Source organism: Syngnathus scovelli, chromosome 14 (assembly GCF_024217435.2).
Source record: "Syngnathus scovelli strain Florida chromosome 14, RoL_Ssco_1.2, whole genome shotgun sequence".
Classification (NCBI taxonomy): domain Eukaryota; kingdom Metazoa; phylum Chordata; class Actinopteri; order Syngnathiformes; family Syngnathidae; genus Syngnathus; species Syngnathus scovelli.
In genome coordinates this window covers 8,028,151-8,054,047 of record NC_090860.1, presented here as the reverse complement: position 1 = coordinate 8,054,047, position 25,897 = coordinate 8,028,151, and the positions used below count along the sequence as shown (strand labels likewise).

Below are 25,897 nucleotides of genomic sequence, written 5' to 3'. Positions count from 1 at the left end.
GAGCCGAGTTTGATTTATTCACTCTGCCTACCTTGCTCTTTTTTTCCCTCCTCCCCATCAGATCTTGAGGTAAATTGTCAGACATGTAATCCTTTGGGTACTACTAGTGGGGATCCCTCACACGTGAGTCACATACTCTTAGAAATGTGTGTGTGTGTGTTTGTTTGTAATAGCGGTGTCAGCAACAGCAGACAGCACCTGGTCTTGAAAATGAAAATCCATCAATAATCGATAAAGTGCTGTTCAATAGACTAAGAGATAAGACTACAGTCCCTTTCAGAATTCAGTGAGCATTTGTAAAAGCAGGAGATATTTTAAGGTATTTTGCAAATTGCCAAAGTGCTGCTGCTTCCTGGGCGTCTCGACAGAAATCACTATGCCTAGGAAATAGCCGGTTTGAGGAATATGCAATGTTGAAAAGTCAATTGTGTGTGCTAGGGCCTCTTTTCCATTTCGCTCACTCTGACACACACACACACACACACTGACTGCCCTCTGTGTATTCACCTGTTCATTCTGTTTATGACTTCCTCAGCATCCCCCGGCTCATGTACAGGATTGTCTTTATGGTAGTCGTGGTGATGGTGGTGGTAAAGTGGGGGTGGGTGTAAGGGGAAGGGGGGTCACACCGCAGGGGCAGAAGCATACATCAAAAACTATTACCCATAATGACCTCTTATTCCACACTGCTCGTATCCATTTCCTTTTCCTTTTCTGACATTTATTTTATGACTGCTTACATATCAAATATTTAAATAAACAGAATCTGGTGCTTGGGCTGAGGTTTGCCCAGGGGTGATGGTGGGGGAGAGCGAAGGAGGAAGGGGATGGATGATGACATTCATTTCGGAAATGAGCAAAGAAAAAAGAACCGGCGAGAAGGGAGGATAAAAAAAATGCTTCGCTTGGCTCCAATCAAAGCGGGCGGAGGAGGGCAGCATGTTTTTCCGCTTACGCCTTGCAGCGGCGCTGACAGACGGTTGTGTATGCACATTTGTGCATGATTGCGGGTGTTGATGCGTGTTTGCACACTGTCGCAAGGCTCATCCGTCAGCGTTTCTTGGGGACTCGCGAGGACGTGGGAGAAGGCCCTGGTGGCTCATAAAATGCAGCTCGCCGCACTGAAGCAATATCAATTGCACAGCAATCGCAAAGAACGCCAAGTAAAGTAACACGGGTGAAGGAAACATCAAGAACATGACGGAGAAGCTGGAGGGAGGGGGGGGGGGGGAGCACCGTTGGGATCATAGATTGTGGTATAGTTCTGGTTTAGTCCGCAGTTGAGTCCCGTTTTGTGTCAATTATTTACTGAAATTCACAATTTACAGTCGGGCTTGATTTGTGTCAATGGTGTCACTCTCATCTTCATATCGTGCATCCTCCTTGGCTGACACTGACAGCAGTGCTATTGCTGTTGGCAAGTTCTTGCTCTTACTGTTAATCATACACATCCAGTGTCACAGTGAAAAAAAGCTGAAGCCATTAGTAGTTGTTTTTTTCCCCCCTCTTGCCTTCTCTCTTCCACTTTATTGTACTTTATTTTCATATCAACGCCCCACCGATTTTGTTTTGATGTATGAGATTTTGTAGGGCTGTCAAAACAATCATAAAAGATGAAGATTTTTTTAGGTGTTTTTAGGCTAAAGTAGAATTATTTTAAATAAAGAAACTCTGTATTAAGCAATTTTTCAGGAGGCATTTAGGATGCTCTAGAAATCGCAAGCCCCAGGCAGCCCCTGAGAAAGGTAGAAAAGAATAAACTGGTAGCAAGAAAAAGTGGGTGTGCACTTTTGTGCAAACTCACGCTGTATAGAGAGCAGTTCTCAGGTTTAGGCACCCAGTCTTGCACCGGCTGGCGTCAGTGGGAGGCCCATTACTGTCAGAATAATCTTAAAATAATTAATTGCAAAGTCGACGCATTTTAAAGAGTATTGTAATTGAATCCTAAATTAGGCTTAGGAAAGGGGACGCGTCCTGCTTTGCTGCAAGTCTGTTCCCATTCTCTGCTCCTGCACGCACACACATATGCACATCAGTGGGTCATGCTCACAAGCATGCAAAAACATGCAAAGGAAATGCTAATGAAATGCATATTTGGAGGCGAAAGGGGCCATCTATAATTTAGCTGTGCTCTTTGAATGTGAATGATGTGTGTGCAAGGGCTGTGATTTATTTTTGTTGTGCAGAGGGATAATTCTGTCAGAGTAGGCTTTTATTCTTGTAAACAAATGTGGGGAAAGAGCAGAATAAAAGTAGAGTAATAAAGTCAACAGAATAGTATGAATGCGATTAGCTGCTGGCATGAATAATTGGCAAGGGACGGAGGAGTTTGATGAAAGAAAGATGACAGATTGGAGACCCAGGGTATTGCCTGATGAAAGTGTGGCTTAGCCCCTAAGTACTTAAATCATTTATTTGTTTTCAGCGTTTGTATCCTTTTTTGGGTGTCTTACATGTGTGTGTATACATATATGTGTGTATATATGTATATATATATATATATATATATATATATATATATATATATATATATATATATATATATATAATTGTTTTGTATTTATTGTTTTATTATATATTGTATTCTTACTTTTTTTTATTTTGTTTGTTTGTTTTGCTACCTTTTTTGTACAATTGCTTTTTATGGACTGGGTACCTGAGGCGTTCCAGGTAGATGTAGCCCAGAAACCCAAATATTCTCCAAACCTGGATCATATTGGCCCCCATGCTTGACATGAGCTGTTCAATGTGCTTTCACTTACACATGCCCCTACCCACATGGCTCATGCTGCTTGACCCCTCAAGAACTGCAGACTATTGAACTTTCGGGATCAAAGCTCCAGGGAAAGCTCTGCCCTCCATTAATGCCGGCCCTGCTCCATTATTCTGGCAGGAGCTTGGAAAGAAAGATGGCACTGGGTGGAGGGTCAGGGATACAGTTTATCAATGTAATAAGCACTCAACAGATGGAAATAGTTGAAAAGTCACTTGGATAATGTGCAGGTGAAGCATTTAGTTCAAGGTTTATAGACTCTAAAACAACAGCATTGGAAAAAATAGAAGACATAACTTGTATTTTTCTGGTTAAAACTGTAATTTAAGTTGGAGTAAATAAATATTCATGGGCGTCATGAAGAACTTGAAGCAAGCACTCTGAGCCTCTTATTTGGAGAACTCAGCGTAGTAAGAGTCTTTTTGTTTCCCTTAAAATGATACTATATGTTAGTAGTGTAAAAAAAAATAATTGTAGCATTCTTATAGCAGGAAGGAGTCCAACCGCTGCATCGACATGATGGTCCCAGCTGATATTTACCAAGCTGTGCAGGGCCAGGTTCACTATCATTGAGATGTCTTTTTAAAATCAAAATACCATGGAATTATTTAGCTGTGCCTCAGGAATAGAATAGGGCTGCATGTGGATGACAAATCCAACATTCCTCACGCTACGTTCCAAATGTTTGAAACACATTCAAGTCTGATTTGGCCCATTTCTGACAGCTCCAAACTTGGCTCCCAAGCTCCCATTCTCTCTCCCCTGGCTGACTGAGATGAATAACAGCAGACAGGACAATATTGTGGTCGAGCTGAGTATGGCTGACTCTTCTGCCTCTGTGATCCCTCTATCAATAAGGAACACAGGCCTGTCAGAAGGCCTGCCAAGCGTCTGGCTGTGCTCTACACAACATCTGGAAACAGATGGTGCACACTGATCACAGACATACGCAAACACACAAGCGTGTGTGCACTCACACACACACACACACACACACACACACACACACATAATACTTACGTTTGAGAGATGCGAGGGCATATTTGTAAGGCATGTTATGACCTTACTGATTGGTTGACTTGTGTAAGAGCTCTGAGGTAACTTAACATTCCGCTCAACATATTTGTAGCTGAAGTTGAATCCACCTTGAAATTCAATCCATGTTTTGGGGGAAAAATATGGCTCTGAAGTTGCATAAAACTTTAGAGTTGGAGCAGTCATCATGCATGGCATAAATTTGGTTTTATATTTTGTTTTTATTTGCGTGTCAGTTTATAACATTAATAAAAGTGAGATATGTGAGTCAAATTGGTGATGCAACTCCCTGTCGTCATTAAATTTGAGAGTGGAGAACAGTATGCATGTTGTAAGAATATGTTCATACGCACAGAAACAAACATGTCAAGTTTTGACCTCACTTTAGAAGGGGATTGTTTTGTTTTTTTGCGGTACCAGAAAATGTTGCGTCGTAAGATTGAGCGTAATGATTTCACAGATTAGTTTTAGTCATGCTAGAGTGTGTTGTTGGGTTGACCAAGCTACTGAAATGCATCAACAGGATTGGAAGAGCAAAAAAAAAAAACCCACATTTTTTATTTTAAAAACATATAATAAACAGGAAATTAAAAAGAACACAAAAATTACCAGTCGCCTCATTGTAGGCTTTTGTTGACTGTCAGTTTTCCTTCCTTAGTTGAATTCATCCCCGTTTTCTCTCCACCATGTTATTACTGTACATGCAGCCTAGATACGTATGTTGCTACACCTGGGAAATATGTACTACCCTAATATGTCTATCCATCTATTTTCAATACTGCTTTGCCTCATTTGGGTCCAAGGTGAGCTCGAGCCTATCCCAGCTGACTATGGCCAAGAGGTTGGTATACATACTGAACGTGTTCCTAGCCAATCACAGCCTTGAATATGTTGAGTTAAAGACACACGCACACGCAAAAACATACTGTAAAAGGTCACTGAAGGTTCATATTTACTTATTCTGACCACACACATAGTTTGGACATTTTAGATTCACTCTGTGGTTCCACTGTTGTTGAATAATGTATTGAGTAAAAGTATGCCTTTAGGATTCTTAAATCTCGTAATATCCATTGATAACAGTTGAAACAGAGGATGATATAAACAGTTATTATGTGAGTAATTCAATCCAGTATTGATTGTTAATTTGAATCAGTTTGCTTGTGAATATTTTTTTATATGGAGTTGTGTGCTATAGATTAAGATTTCCCACTGAGTCTTGACAGTGAAGGAGGCAGCCAATGGTGGTTTTGCAACAGAGCCCCCACAGGCCTGGAGCCTTTTCCACCGTTCGACCCTGCTCCCCCACCTCGCGTTCCTCCAGACTTTCTGTGATTGATTCTCAGTCAAGGTCAAGGAGATGGAAGGCCTGGCTCAGACTCACAGGGCCTGGAGCCTCCCACACGGTGACCTATAGGGGCTGCAGTGGCGGGTGGGTGCGGTTTTCTGGGCCTCACTATCCAGGCCAAGGAGCTTTTTTGGGTGGCGAAATTTTCACAGCGGGGTGGGAGAGTGGAAGCTCACATTCATTACAGGAGAAAACCAAGGCCCATGTCTGCTGCAGCTGCTCCAGTGACCTCTTTGTAGAGGTGTGCGGGGGGTAGCAAGGTTGGGTATTGCTGGAGTGTGTGTGTGTATGTGTGCAAGTGATCATTGCACACAAGCTTGAAAGACACTTACTGCTAAGGTTATTATAGCCATAAAATAAGAAAAAATAAAATAAAATATGTACTTTAAAACAAGAGCTTTTGAGGTTGATTTTAAATCTAATTTGTAACTTTGCCCAACGAAATAACCCACAAGCACGTTTTTTATCCGTCCGTCCGTCCGTCCGTCCGTCCGTCCGTCTATCCATCCATCCATCCATCCATCCATCCATCCATCCATCCATCCATCCATCCATCCATCCATCCATCCATCCATCCATCCATCCATCCATCCATCCATCCATCCATCCATCCATCCATCCATCCATCCATCCATCCATCCATCCATCCATCCATCCATCCATCCATCCATCCATCCATCCATCTATCCATCCATCCATCCATCCAATCAACCATCCGACTGTAACTCACAGATAAAAGCGAGTAGGCAATTAGCTTGTATATGTATAAAAGATGATCGTATCAATTTTTTTTTTCTCTAATTCATTATTAAGGTACATTTTCTAGCTGAGTTGTCAGAGCCGAGGCCCTCGTGTGTCATGCTGTGCTCGATAATGAAATCAATTTGGTTTAAATTGTTTCAGGTGACTTTTAATGAGTATCTAATATCCGCCCGAGGTAAGGTCAGGATATCTGTTTATTTGTGTGCCTGTGTATGTGTTTTTTTTCTAATGTGATGGATCACCCACCGAAGAAATATGGATAGTTCCACCCTGGAGGACTGGGCAGTGCTCCAAAACAAACTGCCTGAATGTAAATCCTTGTTTTTAGTGGGGAGCCTCTTTAACTACATCATGTGTGTGACCTAGTTTGACAAATCTGTTGTTTATAGGTGCGATGCATTTGGTATTTATTGATTATTTGATGAAAGACGTTTTCATTGAAAGCCTTTATCTGTTTTTTAGGGGTGCTAAAGAAAATCAAAGGCTGAATAACAAAGATGGAGGAGCGCTATTGTGTTGTGGCCTTAGATAACGCATTCATAATTCACAGTGCTCCCACTCCCCCAATGGCCAGCCTCAGGAGCTCGTTAAGCTTTGCCTTACAGGGCTGACTAATGGATGGCAGAGAAAGCCCCCTCAGGACCCTTTAGCATCATTTGTGTTGGTCTGCTCACTTAGTATTCACTTATGTATTTTCACCCTACTCTGAGCACAATATCATGAATAACCACGGCTAATTCATAAACACACTTGGCAATACAGGACTTGGCTCATTATTCAACCTGTAGAAACACACTTCCCCTCTAATACCATTCCATTAGCAAAGATGGTGATTCCCTTGAATAGGAGAGGAATCGAGCTTGCATGTTTAGTAGCTGTAATTCAGCGAGGATTACCGAAGACTCGAGTAAGCAAAAGGGCAGCACTTATGGGAAAAAAAAAAAGGTTACTGTTTTCAGGAAAGATGGTTGTCTTGTTGGGACGATGACTAACAGTAGACAGCAAACACAAACAATGAATGACAAGAATAGAAAGAAATCAGGAAACTAAATATAAGCAAACACATGACTGTGGCTGAGGAAGCTGATACGAAATCTAAATCAAAAGATAATCTTGACAATTTTACTTTAATATTGATATTCATCAGCTTCCTACCTTGTGATTCTTAGTCAATATTATGAGGCATTGTTTACAAATCTTCAAATAGATAAATCTAATTAATAATAATATATAATTTAAAGTAATATGGGCTAATTAATTATTTCAATTTGGTACCCCTTTTAAAATGTTCTAGGATCAAAGACATCACAATCAAATGTGAGATCTAGCTTTGATATTTGAGTTGGAACTGGAGGTACAGCTGTAGGAAGGTTACACTGAACATTGCATTTGAGGCCCATTGTTTTCCTCCTCTTCTTTCGCTCTCGGTTTCGTAAGAGCCTCCCTCCATGGGGTTCTGGGGGCCGAGGAGCACATTCCTCTCGTTCCTCCATGGCCACTAAATGAAATGGGTTCCAGTGTTGAAGCAGGCGGAATGCATCAGGCCTAGTCCATGTTAGTAAAAGACACCATGAAAACCAGCAGGCAGTATCCATATTAGTAAACGCTAACTGAGCAGATGTGTTGGAAATATGTGGAGTGAAACTAACTTTAAATGTATTTTGTATAAAACTGTACACTATTATATTTATGTGACAAATCCAGCCGGAATACATTAAACCTTACAAAACAGCATCTTTGAAGGAGATTTGACTAGCAAATTTGAGGTCTCTTCTTGCGCTGTTTCCTCCCCACAGTTTGCTTTTATTTGTTTTCATTTTCTAATGGGGTGTCACAAGCATGTCAGATGGATCTCATTTTGTCATTGAGTTCCCCCCCCCCTCCGTCTCTTCCTCCTATTTTTGTCTCCAGCTCTCATTCAGCAAAGGAAAAGGGCTCTGGTGACCCTTCGACCCCAATCTCACTTGAGACAGATGAAGCAGCCGCTCTCCTCCCTCCCCGTTTCTCCTCCTCCTCCTCCTCCCTTCTCTTAATGACGTCTTTGTGATGGCCGTGACGAACCGTGCGATCTGCAACTTTCCCTCGCGTTTGCGGGAGGGGGCTGGGAAGGGTGAATTATGATCATGTGTGTGCGTGGTGTAAATATTGGTGTCAAACGCAGAGGGTACACCTCTCGCCAACACTGAGCGACACGGCGGAGAGAGCAATTATGTGCATTGCGCCAAACACAAAAGCATAAGGGTTGTCTGCATTACGGCAACCTCTTATCTGACTTCTCTCTCGCGCTCAGTCTGCCTCTCATTCTAACCTGCCAAACATGCACTGTTTATCTGGGAGCCTCCACCCACCTCCTCCGTCTCCTGCTCTCTCCTCAGATAATCTCATCCTCATAACCTATGCATGCATATTGAGCTAAAGGAGGGATCCAGCTAGCTCCTTGCGGACCGGAGCGTCTCACTGTTATTTGTTACGGGACTTTTTCCTAACAAGGCATGCGTGCTGAGATGCAGTTTATGATGCAAAGTGAATCTCGGAACGCCACCGCGCATACAGCCCGCCTATTTGCCGGCAAAATTGAGGCTCACTCACGCGACACATTTAGTCTTTAAGGTGGTATTAAAATAGGCTCTTGCTTAATAAAGGCCGGACAGGGAAGAGTTAACGTGCGGCGTTCTTCTGCTCTCCGCTTGATGACATCAGTATTGTCTCTGCATCCATGAAATTAATTTTTCTAATCTTAGTCAGCAGGAGCGGGGGAATTTGCACACATTAATATGGAACTCGATCTCGTCGCCCACTGCTCCTGTCTCTCTCGCTTTCTCCCTTCCTCCCCCATCTTTTCTCTCTCTCCCTTGTTCCTATTTTATGCTGTTTTCTAAAACAGGAGGCCCAAACGTAAGTGTTTTCAAGCCTCAAATGTCTAGCTTTGTTCTGCAGGCGAAGGCATCTCAAGGCCCACTGTGTAATAGGAATTGGAGAGTGCTTTGCTGCATGTTATAAATAAATAACATAAAAGACAAGAGTGATTGTCCCAGTAGACCGACGGCTCTGGCTGCAGCATGTTGATTCTCCGGAAAGAGACACACGCTGCACAGAGCGCTATAGACAATAATTATACTTATTTGTTTCTACTCCCAAATTCACACGGCTAAAAGGGTTTCATTACTCAGGAAAAAAAAGGCAGGTAGTATTTGCTCCCAGAGAAAAAGACATAATCAATAAAAAAGGTTTGATGTCTTTTAGGTAACATCTAAAGCTGTTTTAAAACGATCTGCCCCGTAAGCACTCCTCATCTTGTTAAAGTATAAATCCAAGTAGCAAAAGAAGTACATTGAGCTTTAGAAAAAACAAAACAATACTTACTGTAACGATTGCAACACTCAACCTGAAAATGGTTTTATGGAGCTGTCCAAGAGGAAACGCTTACTTTTTCCACACAGTGTTAAACTGCCAGGTACTATAAGGAAACATAATAGCCCAATGAATTGCTCTTTGGAGGATTAAACCATTTCTGAAGTAGCTGTTGCTCAATAAAGCAGCTTGTAGCCCATAAAGAACATCATGAAGGTTACAGGAAGACCATCGTACCGATGCAAACATATGGAAACGCAAATGGAAACACTCAAATTTTGGCACTGGAAATTAGCTCTGGAGCTCAGCCTTTTCCTAGAAGGTCGATCATCTGCGTTTCCATGCAAATCAATATTCTCATTAACTCAATGAAAGAAGCACTTTGAATGGGAAATTGCATTTCCACTGTATAAACCAGATAAGCTAACTTTTAAGATTGCCATGGCTAGACAATGTGAGGGGCAGTGGTCATGCATTGAGCTAACAGATATGGGGTCACTGTAAAAGTAATAATGCTTATGTTGGCTCACCCTGTTGCTGTGTTTTAGATCTGGATGTTAAAATGTGCTGGAATGATGCAAGGGGGATGTAACGGTTTGCATGGAATCTAAACTACAATGCTCCAAATATTGTCATCCATGCATGAAGCTCAATAGTGGGCATTTCATAACGCTGATGTTCACACATCCCACAATGCACTGCACCAAATGTAAACGACGCCATTTTGGCAAGATAGAAAACCAATGAATTTTCACATTGATAGTCAGAACGATCATGGCATAGTTATAGTCGTCAAAGAGTCAGAGAGCTTTCCATCGTAAATCCTTCCGTCAATATTGCTATACTATCCTACCAGCGTGGCGGCGGAAAAAAATGGGGATCAGTCAAAAGGAGTATTGCTCCGCATGTAAACACGTGTTTGTGGACACGGAACAGCAGTAAAGGGCTGATAGGAGAAGGGATGATTTTAACAAGTAGAAGGACAAAATGTAGCAAACTATTTGTGAATAATAATAATAATTATCATCATTATAATACAGTAGCTCAAAATAAAATGAATGGCAAGCATTGCCCAATATTGTTTTTATGTCTTATTTCATCCCAGCGTGTCTCCTAATCCACGTTTGATCCTTTTGTGTCTTTCTGCATAACAACTCGCAACATTAAAGTACGAAGGAGTGAAATCTGTTTTTCTAAAATAAAACTATTGTCAAATGAACTCCAAAAGCAATTTAACAGGTTTCACCCCGTAGTAATTTCACCATGTTCTGTGTAATGGCTTTGTTTTGCAAAGAAAAGATACAAGCTCCCGAGACCGAGAATGCAAGTGAGAGAGAGAGAGGACTTCATAAATTGAATTTTAAATTTAGCAGTTGAAATTCTATTGCCCCCAACTCTCCCCTTCCATTCAGAGCATGCTCAGATGAACCAAACAGAAAAACACTTTTTTTTAATCTACTGTCCCCTCTGGCACAAACATGATTTTGTTCATGTCATATTCATATTTCCCCCCTAAGTACACTCATTTCTCTTAGGGGAGGAAAAAGGAATGTTTCAATTTGTCAAGAAATGTTTCTTGTGCTTTGAGGGAATCGGTGGGCATATCTCAAGGAAGCCTTCAGTGGGCTGAAATCTCATTTAGTGGAACTTGTCACGAGGGCAGATATGAGGCAGTGTTTGGGGAAGAGGAGAGTTAACTGGCTGCGTTGATAATGTCACATGTGGAAGATGGACTGATGTTTCTGCTTGCTTGTAATTTCACTGCAGCAGTTCTATTTGACAAATCCTCACTCTGTGTGTGTGTGTGTGTGTGTGTTATATTTGCGGGCATATTTGCGTTTAATCGAGCATCCACTTCTCCATTCCCAAAACCCAGAAGTTATTTTCTGATTCCAGTGCACTTTTAAGTGTTGCATTTCACTTTTTTTTTTTTTTTTTTGCAAGCCAATGTTGGTGTGTGTATACACTTGGCAGCATGTGCGAGGGGATTTACTTGAGTTGGCTCAGTAGTTGTTACAAGTGGAGGAGCTCTTGAGATGTAGCTGGTGAACTGAGTGGTGTTTGGGGGGGTTAGTGAGCCACTATAGCTTAGCGGGGCAAGTGTATTTTGGGTGCATATAGTGAAAAGACAATGGAAGCATTCTATTGTGAAAAGATTCGTCTTCTAGTGAAAACGATTTTTTTTCTCCAATTATAACTCATTGGCCTTTACATATGAGACATGCAGGAAATCATTTTGTAATGCAATTTTCTAATTCTCTTTCAGTATTGAATAGAGCTTTTCATCTATTGGTCTTACTGTGAATTTATTTTTTATATGATACAAGAAGCTACAAATTAGACATTCATATTAAGATTCATATTTTCCCCTTTGCTTTTTACTCTGGCTCATACCTTTAATGTACTCCCTTATGTGGATTTCTGACAAGTGCTTTTATATATTAGATATCAGCTTTTTCTTCTGGTAAAGCAGAGACATTGTGGCTTACAGAATTTAATGAAATGATGATGAAAGAGTTGTAATCATATCTGTACTGCTGAGGATAATTATTTTTGATCGACGCTGTCTGTGAGGTATTTAAAATATGTCCAAGGTTGAACACAGTGTGCTCCAGAATACTTGAAAACATTGCTAAGGTCGTCATATAAATACAGTATACCAATTAGCAAAGCAGCAATATTACCAAAACTATGAAAGAGTGTTTTAACAACTTTTTTCTCAGAAGAACAAGGAGTTGAATGGAATAATAACTGCACCTTAAATTTTTGCTACCCATTAACTATGTGATAGAATATTAAACAGACTTCTTGGGTTTATCTAAAGCAAGCTAGAAATAATTGACCTGACTGTTTCATGGAAGGAAGTAATGTGAGAAAATTGTAGCGGTGTAACGATTCATTGATTAATCAACAAGTTGTTAATTATTTGTGATAATTAATTAATAATTTATCTTCAAATGCAAAGTGTCCAAATGATAACTTTTCGAGTATAAATATCCGATTAATGTAGTTTTCCACAAACGTTGGACTGATTATCTTTTTGTGGAATCAAAATAAATCAATTGCTTTTTAAAAGAACAATCAACATTTTTGTCGATTTTTCTGGCATGCTTCAGACTAAACCAATTAATGAATCATAATTAATTTATGGTTGCGCATCGTCAATCTAAAATAATGCCCTGTTTTGAAAAAAAGATGGACATTAATGATTAATGGACAAATGAATTTATATTTAATAAAATAATGGTTAGTTGCAGCCGTAGAAATGAGCATAATGCCAACCAGCTTGCTACATTTCTCAAAACAGCCTTTTTTTTTCCCTGTTAGACTTGTGAAATTCTGCTTGTGTTGACCTTTGCAAGATAATCCTCTCTCGCATCAGGCCTCAAACACCTCCATACTGCGAAACAACTTTCAGACCCCCTTGTGTTCTCTCCTCACGCCTTTTCTGGCTCTCTTTCACCATCCCTCTCACTAGCCAAACACCCTTTTGCACACACTTTTCCTTCACACACTGCGAAATAGCCCAAACTACTCCAAACACATGCCTCGGTAGACAAAACCACTTTAAAAGCCAGACCGCCGAACGGTCTGCACGTAACCTGCTGAATAAAGTGCTTCCATCCCCTGACATGTCTTCTTGATATTAGCCTGGCAATATGAGGCAGTGGCAATTTCTTCTCCACACTCGACGAGGTGATATTGAGCTGGGGAGGAGGGAGTTGGCAGCGGTGGGGTGGTGGTGTTAGTGGGGTGTGTGTGTGTGTGTGTGTGTTATGCTCAGTGGAGACAAGAAAAGGAGAGAAGCAAAAGTGTGTGTAAGGAACAGTAGGAACAAAATGTCATAAATCACACATGATCCAACATAGTGGCAGTGAGACAAAAGGGTGAAAGCCTGAGAGGAGAAAGGCAGTGCAGGGGAAGTCGGCATTATCTGCCCGGCCGACACACAAACACGTCGCTACAGGTGACGGATTAGCCTGGACTGATCCCGAATTTTCCAGTGTCTCACCAAGACCCCCTCAAATCCCCCTTAAAAAGACACTGAAATACTCACTGTGAAATGAATTGATGACACCTTCTCTTGCAAGTGCTCTTTGGATTGCTTTGACTACTTGACTGTCGTGAATTTCCTCCAGGGCTTCCAACTTGAATTGCTTTGTCACTTGAAGCCGGTCCCTTATTTTATAATTCATAACAGTGGAATGTCTATTTTGTGCTGTTTTGCTGTAAGCAACAACAAGTGAGGTGGCGATGTAGTCAAGTGATTATTGGCCCTGTTGGTCTGCGGTTGTAGGCTATAAAGTTTTTTATTGCTATTGTTTCTTGTTGCTTTAAACCACTTTTACCGCCATTAAAACCTTTTCAGGCATTATAATCAAGATGCGTTATAATTAAATGGTTTCATTTTGGCCTTCTTCCAGCAAAGTTTCCTCCCCAAAGCAACGCAATAAACATCTTTGCTAAGTAATTCCATTTGTAGTTCATTCATGACCTGCAGACATCCATTTAAGGCCTCCAATCAACATGTCATTATAAGATAAATCAATTGTTGATGCGGTTTAGAGGGTGTGCACTTAATTGACCTATGGCAAAGGCTTCAGCCTGCTTGATGATGGTTGAATTAATTTTATTATATACAATTACAATTATAATTTGCAATCGAAGACACTTAAGTTGTTTATGTTTCATTTCTTCTCCACAGGTGTCCTCATTGGACTTCATGGCAATGAAGCGCTCACAACTTTACGGGATGGCCAATCATCCTTACTCGAGCCCACAGCAGCCAGCGGGTGGGCCTTACACTCCTAGCCAGCCGTATACTCCGCCTCCCTCGCATCGTTATCCAATGAGCATGCCGGGAAGAGGTCAAATGGGCATGGGCGGCATGCAGTATCCTCAGCAGCAGGTATGATCACGCACCAATATTTTTTTTGTTGCGTAAGGCAATGACAATGCATTGTTAGTTTCTGTAGAAAGGATAATAAGAGATGATGCAATAGTTAGTTAATTGTCACTCGCTTCACTACCAAAACTAGTTCATCAACATCTAATAGATTCACTCAGTGGTAGAAGAGAGACATCTAATCCAACTTTTCAACGCAGTAAATCATTTGACGGCAATATTGTTTTGGGGAAAAAAATATCCTAAAATGTTGGTCTGTTCATTTCTGTCCAAGGACATTTTCTATTTGCTTTGCATTGAAATGCAATTGAATGAATTTTTCCAGTGTTAAAATTATTTACCTTTGTGTCTACTATTTTATTCAGCTCTCTACTGATATCTAAATAAATCTTTAATCAAAAAAATGTTTACTTTTGAAGACACTATTATATATCAATCAAGATTAAATAATTACAAAACCTATAAATAATTAGATTTTTTTAAATCTATTCCTCACCCTTGGAATAAAACAAAGATTAGAAGTTAGGTTTTAAATGTGGTGCTTCTTGCTTGTGTATTACTGCTCACGTTCTGAGAGTATGTAAAGGTAATGCTAAAAAATAAATTTGATTCAAATGTAAAATATGTAGTACATTTCGCTCGGCTGACATTGGGACCATTGTTACAAGCTGAGATTTGCGATTCCTACATAAATGTATGTCACCAGAGGCCCTCATTCATACATACTGTATGTCCTCATTCAGACAGAGTCCGCGTTAACATTTCACAACATTAAAGTACAACATGTAATGTGGTGAGCGTGAAAAGATTTATGTTTGCGGTGCTAAAGCTGTCTAATAACAGTCGTTTGTGGTCGTTGTGGTTTTATGAAATGCTTCACCGTCAAACAAGTTTTTTTTTTTCATGCTCCTGGAAAAAACATAAATGTGACATCCATGGTTGTCATCAGGCAGTAACAATATATTTTTTTCCCCCCTTGAAGGCTTTATAGGTTCAATTTGAGACAAGGTCTAAATTACTAAGCAGTGTGTATCACAGTCTGTGCTGGTGTCACTTCTGGTCATAACTCACTTTGTTTTGGACTCCCACTGGTGAGGTGATGCTCGGAGTAGAGGGTGTACATTTCACCTTTATCTTTTTCCCATTAAGTGTTTCATTTCATATTTCTATTAGCTGCTTGCTTGTTATCAACAAGTGTTTTCATGTGGATTACTCCCCCATGGAGGCATCACAATGAGCTTGTGTTAGAGACAATGATGCGTCATAAATAAATCTTATTTTGTACAAGGATGTGAACATTTAGTAGAACATCCGCTTCGTATTAGTTGCATTGTGTGCTAGTAGGTTTGTAGAACATTTACAGAATGAAGTCAAGCTTCTTATATTCTATTGACTTGTGTGTGCGCTCATGAGCAAGTGTGTGTTTGTAAGACTGAGAGGTGCTCGGTGTCCTATGTTGCCGCTGCCTGCTATTTACTGTGACAGCTTGGTCGCTTCCATTGGACTTGGACAGCTCACACCGAGGCGAGTGCGCTTCTAAATATAGCAAGACCAGAGAGAGAACGAGTGGGAGAGGGAGAGGAAAACACATTAGCATGCAGATTTCTTGCATTTTTAATGAACATTAAGTAGAGACGCGTGCTATGTATACTGCATGTGAACAGTTAGACATTCTGAAAAAAAAGGATTTGCAGGCTTTCGAGGAATATGGAGATTTTTAAAGTGCAGGGAGGTGTCGCAACAAAATTCACAGCAGATGACAGATTTTGTCAGCGCTATAATTGGCGCATTGAACATTGACCTTAAATATTGATTTGTCATTGTTGTCACTATAGCAGCTACAGCAAATGATGTAACAAAAACAACTATCATGGGCAATCCACATTATTTCCAAACGTCTAAGAAACATTTATTCTTATTATTAATAGTACTCAAGTGGGACTACTGTTATTTTCGAGCAAAAAAACTCATTTTTTTCGCGGACCACATTGTAGTCATAGCTTCTTTTGGAGGGCCATTATGACTGTCAACCCAAATAAATGTATGAGCACCTCATATTATATACAGCAAAAGCTACAAAACAAACTGACAAATAACTCGTTTTCAAATCAGACGAGTAAAAACTGGTCAAATATTTAAAAAAAAAGATATTATTAAAAGTGAAGACAATTTGCAATTCTAGTAATGACACACGAATTTGATGCACAATTTGTCTTCGCGGGCCACATAAAATGATGTAGCAGGCCGTATCTGGCCCCCAGTCCTTGAGTTTGTAATGATAATCCAAATAAATCCCGGTAGGGTTTCCTCTTAACGCAAATATTAAGAAAAGTTATGCTCCATTAAAACTACTTTGAAAAGTACAATTGATCCCAAATGGTTTCTTGACTAAATGTAAAAAAATAAATATAGCTTATCACTACCCACCTCTTATTAGTAGCACTACAAACTCACTGATATACTATTCTCCAAAACGAATTTCACGCAGAGCTTTTACTGAATGAAACGCATGCAGTTGTGAGCCTGCAAGGAAAGAAGTTGCCGTGCAAGATGTGTGCATGCCATAAAACCTGATGCCATAACATACTGTCACTCACACAGTCAAAAACACATCCGTTGGACTATTTCGCGTTGAGCCCCTCTAGCGTATTACATAGGGGAGGCCGAGCACCAGCATAGCAATCACGGCATAGCGCTATGGAACGTAATTAGTTCAAATAGAATTAGTTGTTCACTCTGGCTATAGCCATGGGAACTGTGCTTCTAAAGTTTCTAATTATCTGGTACTGGCTTTAAACGCAGCACCACCACCACCGCATTGACTGCATTACTGCAGCTGCTAGAAATCTAGCGCACAGTAATGACTTTGGAGGAGGTTTAATTCCACACGCTCGCATGAGAATAATGAGCCTCACCTACAGAAACAAGGTCAGAGGTCACATCTGAGGAAAAAAAAACAATGATGGCGTGCTTGATATCGATCGCCAACATGACTTTTAATTACAACATGGTAAAATGGAGAGAATGTGGAGATGTGAGAGGACCCCCATAACTACCATATCTTGTCGTCACATGTTGCCAAAACAGTTCGGGATGTCAGCCTCGCTATCTTGACTGCGGCTGTATTGGCAACACAATCCCCCATGATGCATTGCGCCTCAGGGCTGAAACCCCAGCTTGTCACAGCCAAACATGCTGCGATGTTGCCAGGCAACCTGTCACAGATATGTGTCTACCTCTGTGAATTGCCTGCTGTGTGTGTGTGCGGGCGTGCATGCGTGTGTGTGTTAGGGTTTAGTGGAAGGACAAAAGGTCCTCTGCTTTACACTATAATTAAAGCCAGCTAAAATTAGGCCTTTCTTTTTATAAATAACACATCTATAAAAGTGTAAATTGGTTAATCCTTTGTCTTCCTTACTGCGGGTGTACTGTGCAGAGAATTTTCTCTTTTTCAATTATTTATTCATAATACTGTATAGTTCGGATTGTCACAAAAGCGAGAACACTCCTCGCATTTTTGTAAATATTTTATGATACGTGTATGTTTTCATAACACAACACCGACGAAATGATACTGCTGCATTGTGAATTGCATGTATACAGCTTTTATGACCGTGTAAATATTCAATCCCCTTAAGTTTACTCAACACAGCCAATGATGTCCAAATTGCTGGCAACAGAGGAGAAGAGTGAAAATGTCCAACTTCTCAGAAAAAATACAATAACATATACATACCAAATATTTTTAATATGAGTAGTATACTCGATTTTGTAAGATATAGTATGTCTAAAGTTCACACGCTTATACAGGAAGTGTATCCTTGTGCACATTTCACATGATCCTACATGCATTCATGCACATGTTCTGACACATTCCTCACTCTGCAGCTCGCTGACATTTGGCTAAACCTCTCCTGGGTTGTTGCTTGGCTTAGTCCCGTAATAAGAGGCAAGCATAGACAAAGATCTTAGTAATGATGGCTCAGGAAACACACTGGCTCTTAGTCTGTGTATCGTCCTGTTAATGCATGCCTGTGACTGTGTTAGCAATGGGTGTATCGATACTCAAGTATCGATACCTCAAGCGGAATGATTTCTGGACGTTTTCCAATTTGGATTTCATTCACGATTTTTCTCAAATCAAGATCCAGTAATATATAAAAACAATTCAGAAAATTCAATCAACACATTAAAGCTATTACTGTAATAATGCAAGTACACCAAACGGGGTGTTCCATGCAGTTCTTTTGTGGTTATTAAATTAGTTTAATTAAGCAAAAACTACTTCTGGCTGTCATATAGTATATAGATATAATTGTGTGTAAAAATATAATTTCAAACTAAAAATGAAATTGGTGGCAGCGAACATAACGAAACTGTGTGAGAACATGAGAACAAACTTGCAGTATCTTAACCATATTTGAGTTTATTTTGTATTTTAAAAGTACAGCATTTTGTGTGTGTTATCTGTGAGAAATGCTTCATAAATAAAATGTACTTGGAAGAAGTGAAAAACAAAACAAAAGTAGAAGAAAGAGCAAAGCGTCTTTGGGATGAATGACAAGCCACATGAGAGAAGCGTCTACTCGGGAAGTGGAATGAAACTGAAATGCAAAAAAAAAAAAAAAAAACCGTCCAATTTCAAGCATAATTTCCTGTGATGTCAAAGTTGGCAGACGAAGAGGAAAGGGAATTTGAAGGAAAGAGTGTTTGATGTGAAGTAAGGGGAGGGTGAATTGCGTGGGAGGACGATAAATTAAAAACAAAAACAAAAACAAATATCCTGGGCAATGAAGACAGAAAGAGTGTGTGAGATCCCGTGTGAACGAAGAATAAAGGTGAATATGTCCAAAGGTTTTGAAGAAACAATCACCAGTATTGGCTGTTTGTTTCTTTTTCATGTGGAACAGAAACCATTTTCTTATATCACAGCTGGAGTGAATTTCATTTTCCATTGTAACTGGAACACATGCATGAATCTATTGTTATTTTTACAATCAACACCTTTTGCTTCCACCTTACTAGCATATTTCCTGATAAAACACAAATAACATGATTGTAATCTGAGAAATAAGATTTCACTAATAATGTTGTGGGTCAGTGAGTTTTTTTTTTTTTCAAGCAACATTTTACAATGTTTTTGTCAAAGAAGATTGTGTTCATAACTGTCCTATCCTCCTAACTGCCCATGGGGCTGTGATGTATTAACTCATTAATCAAGTGTTTTTATTGGCGGCAGCATCTCAACATTTACATATAATTTTTTCAGGGAATAGCAATTTCTACCTATTATAGACAGTGCTGTGAAAAAAAAAAAAACATGTTTTGGCAGTAATTTTCCCACTTAAATGTTTAAGATCATCAATCAGTCAAAGTTAACCCAAATAAACAGAAAATCAGGCATGACTCCAGCAGTGGCGGCGCTAGAGGGGGCCCGTGGGGGCACTGTAATGCTGAAATATGCTTGGACTTCCCAGCTCCATTGGGTATTTTCCGTTTTTTACAGGAACTATTTTACACATTTCCACGCATCAGCTGAAGATATATTTGTCAAGAATCTTTATCAGCATTTTCTGAAGATTTTGTCAATTATTATTTTTTAAATCCTTGAGTAGCTGTCATATGAAAGGTGTGTTTGGGTTCTGATGTTGAATTCATGAACATACAAAGTTGGCAAATTTCTTTGAACCATCTAAAATGATGCCCAAGGTCAGTCGGTTTATGAGAAGTATATGCTGAATAACTTCAACATATACACTAAATCAAATATTGTTGGTCAATATTGTTATAACATATAGGCCTACTTTACAAAACAATATTCTATACGGATTGAGGTAGATTCATAGATTTTCACTTTTTGTAGTTTTTGTCTGCACACTATCAGAATGTACAGCAATCTATCTAATGCAGGACATTAAAATCAATATTTACTACGCAATATGCATGTTAATATTTTGTTTAATTATGGCATAGAAGTTCTTCAAGTTTGCGTCATAAAAATACAACTTGCAAAATCCTCTCCTGTCCAAATATCATCCTGCGGTATATTGACTTGAACGCAAGAGAGATGAGTAATTTACAACATTGATTGCGTCCTGGAAGGGGGGGGGGGGGGCGTTTTCACCATTGCGGGGAGCAAGGGCCACTTGGAAGCACTTAGGGGCCCCCGGGTGCCGGGGTTGTCTGGGGGGTTAATGCAGCCACCGCTACAGCCTCTTACCGATGACTGGGAAGCCCAGATAAATCAGCCCCTCTGCCAGGAAGGCTGGAGGGGGTAGAAGGGATGGAGATACAAAAGGGACCACTCCAGCCCCTCCCTTTTTGAAAGGCTCTTGAAATATTGAATGCTTGCTGTTCAAAGTACCCATCTCATCCACGCGGTCACACACTTGTGCCTATGCTATTTTCCTCGAGAACTCAGACCTGCACTCCTTGCCGACACACGGGAGCCTAGGCTTTCTCCTCTCACAATTACAGAACACATTGGGGGGGGGGGGGGGGGGGGGGTGTAAAGGTGGTGTTGAAAAAGGACAGAGAAAAAGATTGAAAGAGTAGAGGACAGCAATTTGAAAAAGGCTGATTAATTAAAGGTTCCTCTCTGGCTGCGGAATAGATGAAGTTTCAGAATCAATTAATTAGCAAGCTAGCCTACGCACATCAATGGCTCTAATAGCCTGCTCTCATTTGTAACTTTTATTACCCCTCGACTGTGGAGTGGCTCTCAGCCAATCACACGTAACGCTGAGCCAATGCTGCATGACCATTAAGTGAAAGATGAGAGTGAAAATCTCTCCCATTTTACTCGGTTTAAGTGATGTTATTTATTTCAATAAAGCAGACAAGTGGGATTTTGTTTATGTCTTCACAAGTCAGGTTGGGCGTACACAAACTGCTCCCCCCACATTTAAAAAAAAAAAAAAAAAAAATCACGCTTCTAAGACCGTAATAGCAGCTGCCGCTGTGTCCTCTAGTTAGTCTGTCTTTCTCAAAGTCAATCTGGGTTAAATTAGGGCCGCAATGATCATATGTCTCCCTTTGAATAATGCAGTTTTCAGATATATAATGTATATTTTTGTAGGTTAAATAACAATTATGAATACACAACATTAATATAAGATATTTAACTTAATAAGAAATTGTCTTTTTATTTACTTGTCTTTTCTTGAATTTAAATTATGCAGAGCACAAAACTGTATGTTTGTGTAAAGAAACGTTATTTGAGACTTAATAATGTCCGAAACACAGTAACACTTTTGCCTACTAAAACAAAGTGCACCGAGCTCGCCTCGACCGACGACTACTTCCATGACAATGACGTAAGTGGGTTCTGCCCAGCAAAGCTTTTTAGGACTGCCTCGGCATTTGAAATATTGAAATTAATTTAAGTTTTGCTACTTAGTGTGTTTTTATTTAGTGTAAGTGTGATTAGTGTGTTTAGATAAATGTCAATTTTGCCTCGCAAACTATATTACAAAACAACTTATTTAAACCTTGATAATAGGTGCAAGTGGGTTATGTCTTTTAAAAACACACTTCTCATTCTGTTATGCCTTGTATTAGTTGCTTGAGCTGCAAACTCTATCATGCTCGCCCAGGCAGGTGACTTGATGTTTGGATTTAATACAATTTAGTGTTGCATGCAGGCAAGGCTGTAATACATCACAAACTGCATGTTTCTGAGAGCTGCATACACACTGCTCCCTCTTCTGTGCTCTATATCTGCCTATTGATAAGATAAAAGAGCAGTGAGATGAAAGAAAAATCACATGGGGGAGCATGGAAAATAAAGGGGGTGAAGAAAGTCTGTGCCTTGCAAGGGGATTATCCCATTTTTTTCTCTCAATGAGAATTCATCTGATTTTTCATCCATACTAAAATATTCTTACACAGGTCAAGTCTGACGGAGCAGAGATTTGCAAAAGCATCATTAAAACATATCTGAGAAGTTAAATTGAAATGATTCACCATTTGTCTGGCTTAGTGCCAAGCACAGAGATCCAGTTTAGTGCTGGCTTGGAATATAAAGAGTTGACAGTTGACCTAAGTATTATTAGCCCAAACTCTTTTTTTACCAAGACGTGCTGACCTCAACTTGATTGATTTTTAATGTATTCAATATTGTGTGAAGAAATAGTATGAATTCTTATCAAATTACAAATTCTTACAAAATAAAACAAATGATTATTGCCGATTGGTGACAGCAGTGTATGTGTGTATGAGCCTTACACATTTTTCTTATCTTTCTTCTAGTGTCATAATTTAATATTCTAAATCATTGGCGAAACATAAAATTGTTTCCAAGAACAAGTATTTATCTCTTCTTACCATTCACTTACTAAAGGCTAAGATGGAAAACAGCACATTGTCAATTCATACCTCAGGGACACTTTACACAGCTCCATTGCCCAAGAGGACTGCTTTACTGATTGAGGACTCACAAACAGACTAATGTTGTAAAGATGAGAAGTGGTGCTACTGATCCTTTCAAAGTTGGCAGTGTCTGTACTGACCCCGAGCCACTTGACAGTTTAATGTGTCAGCATCATTTAACACATTGGCACATTAGAGTGCCAGCAACTTAGGCAGCTTCCATTGTAATCGCCTGTAGTGATGCTGGTTCACAAGCTTGTTTTTTAATTTTTGCTTTGTGCAACCCTCCATTCAACATCCCCTACTTATGAAAAGTTCAAAACAGTTGTATAGGGCAGTTTTATGATAAGTAGTAATGTCATAACCAAACTTCAAATAGCCTAAAAGCTTTCTTTAAATGAAGTAGCTGCCGACTCCTTCTGTTTTGCATACAGATCCGTTTTTGACTCTGAAATAAATCACATTTTCTTTCACCTTCCTCTCCCTCTTTCCTGCTTCACAACCAACCCGTCTGCCTGTTTTGGCCTCTGATTGGGGTCAGGAGTTTAGTGGGGAAAAAACATTTAGAGCGGATGGCAACGGGCCCAGAGCCGCTTGCAAAAACCTGCAAGAATAAATGGTGGTTCACTCACAGCAAGCATTAACACACAGTAAGCATGAACCTCCGTCAAAATGTCTTTTTTTACGGCTCTGCCTGCATACACAAGCAGTCAAAGCGATCCAACAACAAAACGCATCTGACAAACGCCTTTTATCCACCACATGATATCAATGTGACAAAGATTTGACCTTCAGCAAAACAAGGAAGGAATGAGAACAATGGTTCTTTAGAAATAAAAGCTGTATTGGAATTGGAGTAAACAAGGTGCATCACATATATGGAATAGAGTTTATATCTGTCTGACTTGAACAAGTTTACTGTTATCATTTTATCATTATTGCTGCGCTACGGACTGTGTGTGTCTTCAATTACAGGTACATTACAGATTCATAATTACACTGATCACTCCAGCGAGTCCATTATACTTCTGCTATGTAGTCCAAGGGCTTCATCTGCACTGAATTGAAAGGAAATGAAAGGGGCTGCTTTGTTTGGCCAAGGAGTCAAGTCTGCTGGTCAGTCCCACTACGACGCAAACACCCTTTTCTAACTGTGCCCGTCTATAAAAATGCAGAACTTCATCATGTAAACTAGACTTTTTTCTAAATAAATAACATAAGTCTAAGAAAAATTACATCTTATAATGTATTTAATGGGCGAACCATCATCATAATATGTCAAACAACTGCAACCTCACTACTTTGGTACGTCATTAATATATATCTTTATCAGTCGGCACTAGATGAATCTGATTTCATGTGCAGGCTCAGTTAGTGCTCTGCATATCACAAACGTACCCTCCCACCTGCAAGGACACCTCATTCCTTCAGGAGTCAACCCCCAACCACTCTCCTCCATGTACGAGGATGGAGAAGAAGGGATTGTGAGATCAAAAGGAGGTGCAGAGCATCAGGAGTGCCATCACCTTGGGGGAGAGATACGAGGACAATGACGAGTGCTGGTTATTTTCCTGATGTTTAATCATGAGCTTGTTGATGCAGATCAACCCCCCGCCCCCTCCCACACACACAACTTGACACGCTTTTTGTTTGGGGCTGACTATGACCCGGAAGACAGGCATGTTCCTGTCTCCAGTATCGTATTTTCCGCACTATAAGGCGCACGGGATTATAAGGCGCACCTTCAATGAATGGCCCATTTTAAAACTTTGTTCATATATAAGGCGCACCAGATTATAAAGCGCATAGAATAAATAACTCAACGTTGCTCAAGCGTTAATGCAATCACAACATAGTAACACTCGAAATAGTGAAAACAATAACAATATATCAATAACTCAACGTTGTGCAATGTTAATATCACGCAACACACAAAATAAACATGTAAAGCTCACTTTAATAAATTAGTCCTCATCCACAAATCCATATTGGTCCATATATAAGGCGCACCGGATTATAAGGCGCACTGTCGGCTTTTGAGAAAATTGGTGGTTTTTAGGTGCGCCTTATAGTGCGGAAAATACGGTAGTTTTAATCTGCATTGGATAAAGAAAATTTGCCGATCATGCTGTTTTTGGATCTCTCAATCATGTATCTGATGCATATTACAGTGCATATTTATTTGTGCACGTAAACTCAGTCGAACTTAAGTGCCCTTTAGAGATGACAATGTTTATTCTTTATAAACGCTCTTCATTTTTTTTTCCGAGGTTGTCCTCAACCTTGTGCTCGCCTCTCTTTCTTCATCCCTTTTCTTTCCTCGTTATGTCCACATATCTCACTGTCACCATCACTGCCTTATCATGTCAAACATCACTCCATGCACAACTATAAGTCAACATCCGCCCCATCTATCTCCTCTCTGCCTCGCGCACTGTCTCGAGTGTTTTTCATTTAATCTTTTAACCTGTCTGTTGTGTTTAGCCGTCTACGGTGTGTAACTGACTAGACTCTGTGTGTACCTGTAGTGTGTTTTGGAATGGCGTGATCGGTCCACTGATTGGATGACCCGCAGTCAGTCCCCTGTCGCTCGCCGAATAGACAATATTATGTCTCTTGATCAATGGCCCAATTTAATTACAAGCTGTATGTTGTGCTGACTTTTAAAAGGTCTTTTGGGGGAACACAACCCATCATATCATTGGCAAAGTAACTCTGTTTTTATTCCATTTTTCAAGACTTTTATGATTGAGTTTTTCGAAGTTCAGCAATGTTTTCATGTCTTTGGGGTTTTATATTACATCGCAGTCTTTTTGCAGTTCATGGTGAATTTGCTTTGCAGGATGTCTATTATGTGTCATTTCACACCTAGCATCTGTTGTCATTTCATTATATTTGACAGTGTATACATGCCAAGACACCTTGGGTGAAGCACACTGTTATTTGGTCTGCTGCACCTGAGTGGAGGGAAAGGAAAGGCAGAAAATTGTCTTCTTTTCAGTGCACAGGTGTTGTTTTTGTTTGATGCACCAGCATACGAAGACGACTTATACTATTTTCAGTCAAAGTGCATTTGTACACGCTGTTCCGTACGGGTACACTGCATATAGTTATGGAAAGTCATTTCTAGTATTGTGCTGTTGACTGGTCATTATTGTGATCTGCCATACTTAATACATATATATATATATATATATATATATATATATATATATATATATATATATATAATTTTTTTATTTATTTATCTGTATATTTATTTATATGTGTGTATAATATATATATATATATATATATATATATATATATATATATATATATATATATATATATATATATATATATATATATA

At 39.7% G+C, this 25,897-nt stretch overlaps 1 protein-coding gene across 2 annotated transcripts in view; it reads left to right on the top strand.

Moving 5' to 3' along the window:
- arid1b (AT-rich interactive domain 1B) overlaps nucleotides 1-25,897 on the top strand; it is a 130,434-nt gene that overhangs the window by 12,403 nt on the left and 92,134 nt on the right. For both annotated transcript variants that reach the window (XM_049740558.2, XM_049740559.1), the window contains one exon: nucleotides 13,975-14,178. In XM_049740558.2, coding sequence (XP_049596515.1) covers nucleotides 13,975-14,178 — 204 coding nt within the window. The remainder of the gene's footprint in view (nucleotides 1-13,974; nucleotides 14,179-25,897) is intronic.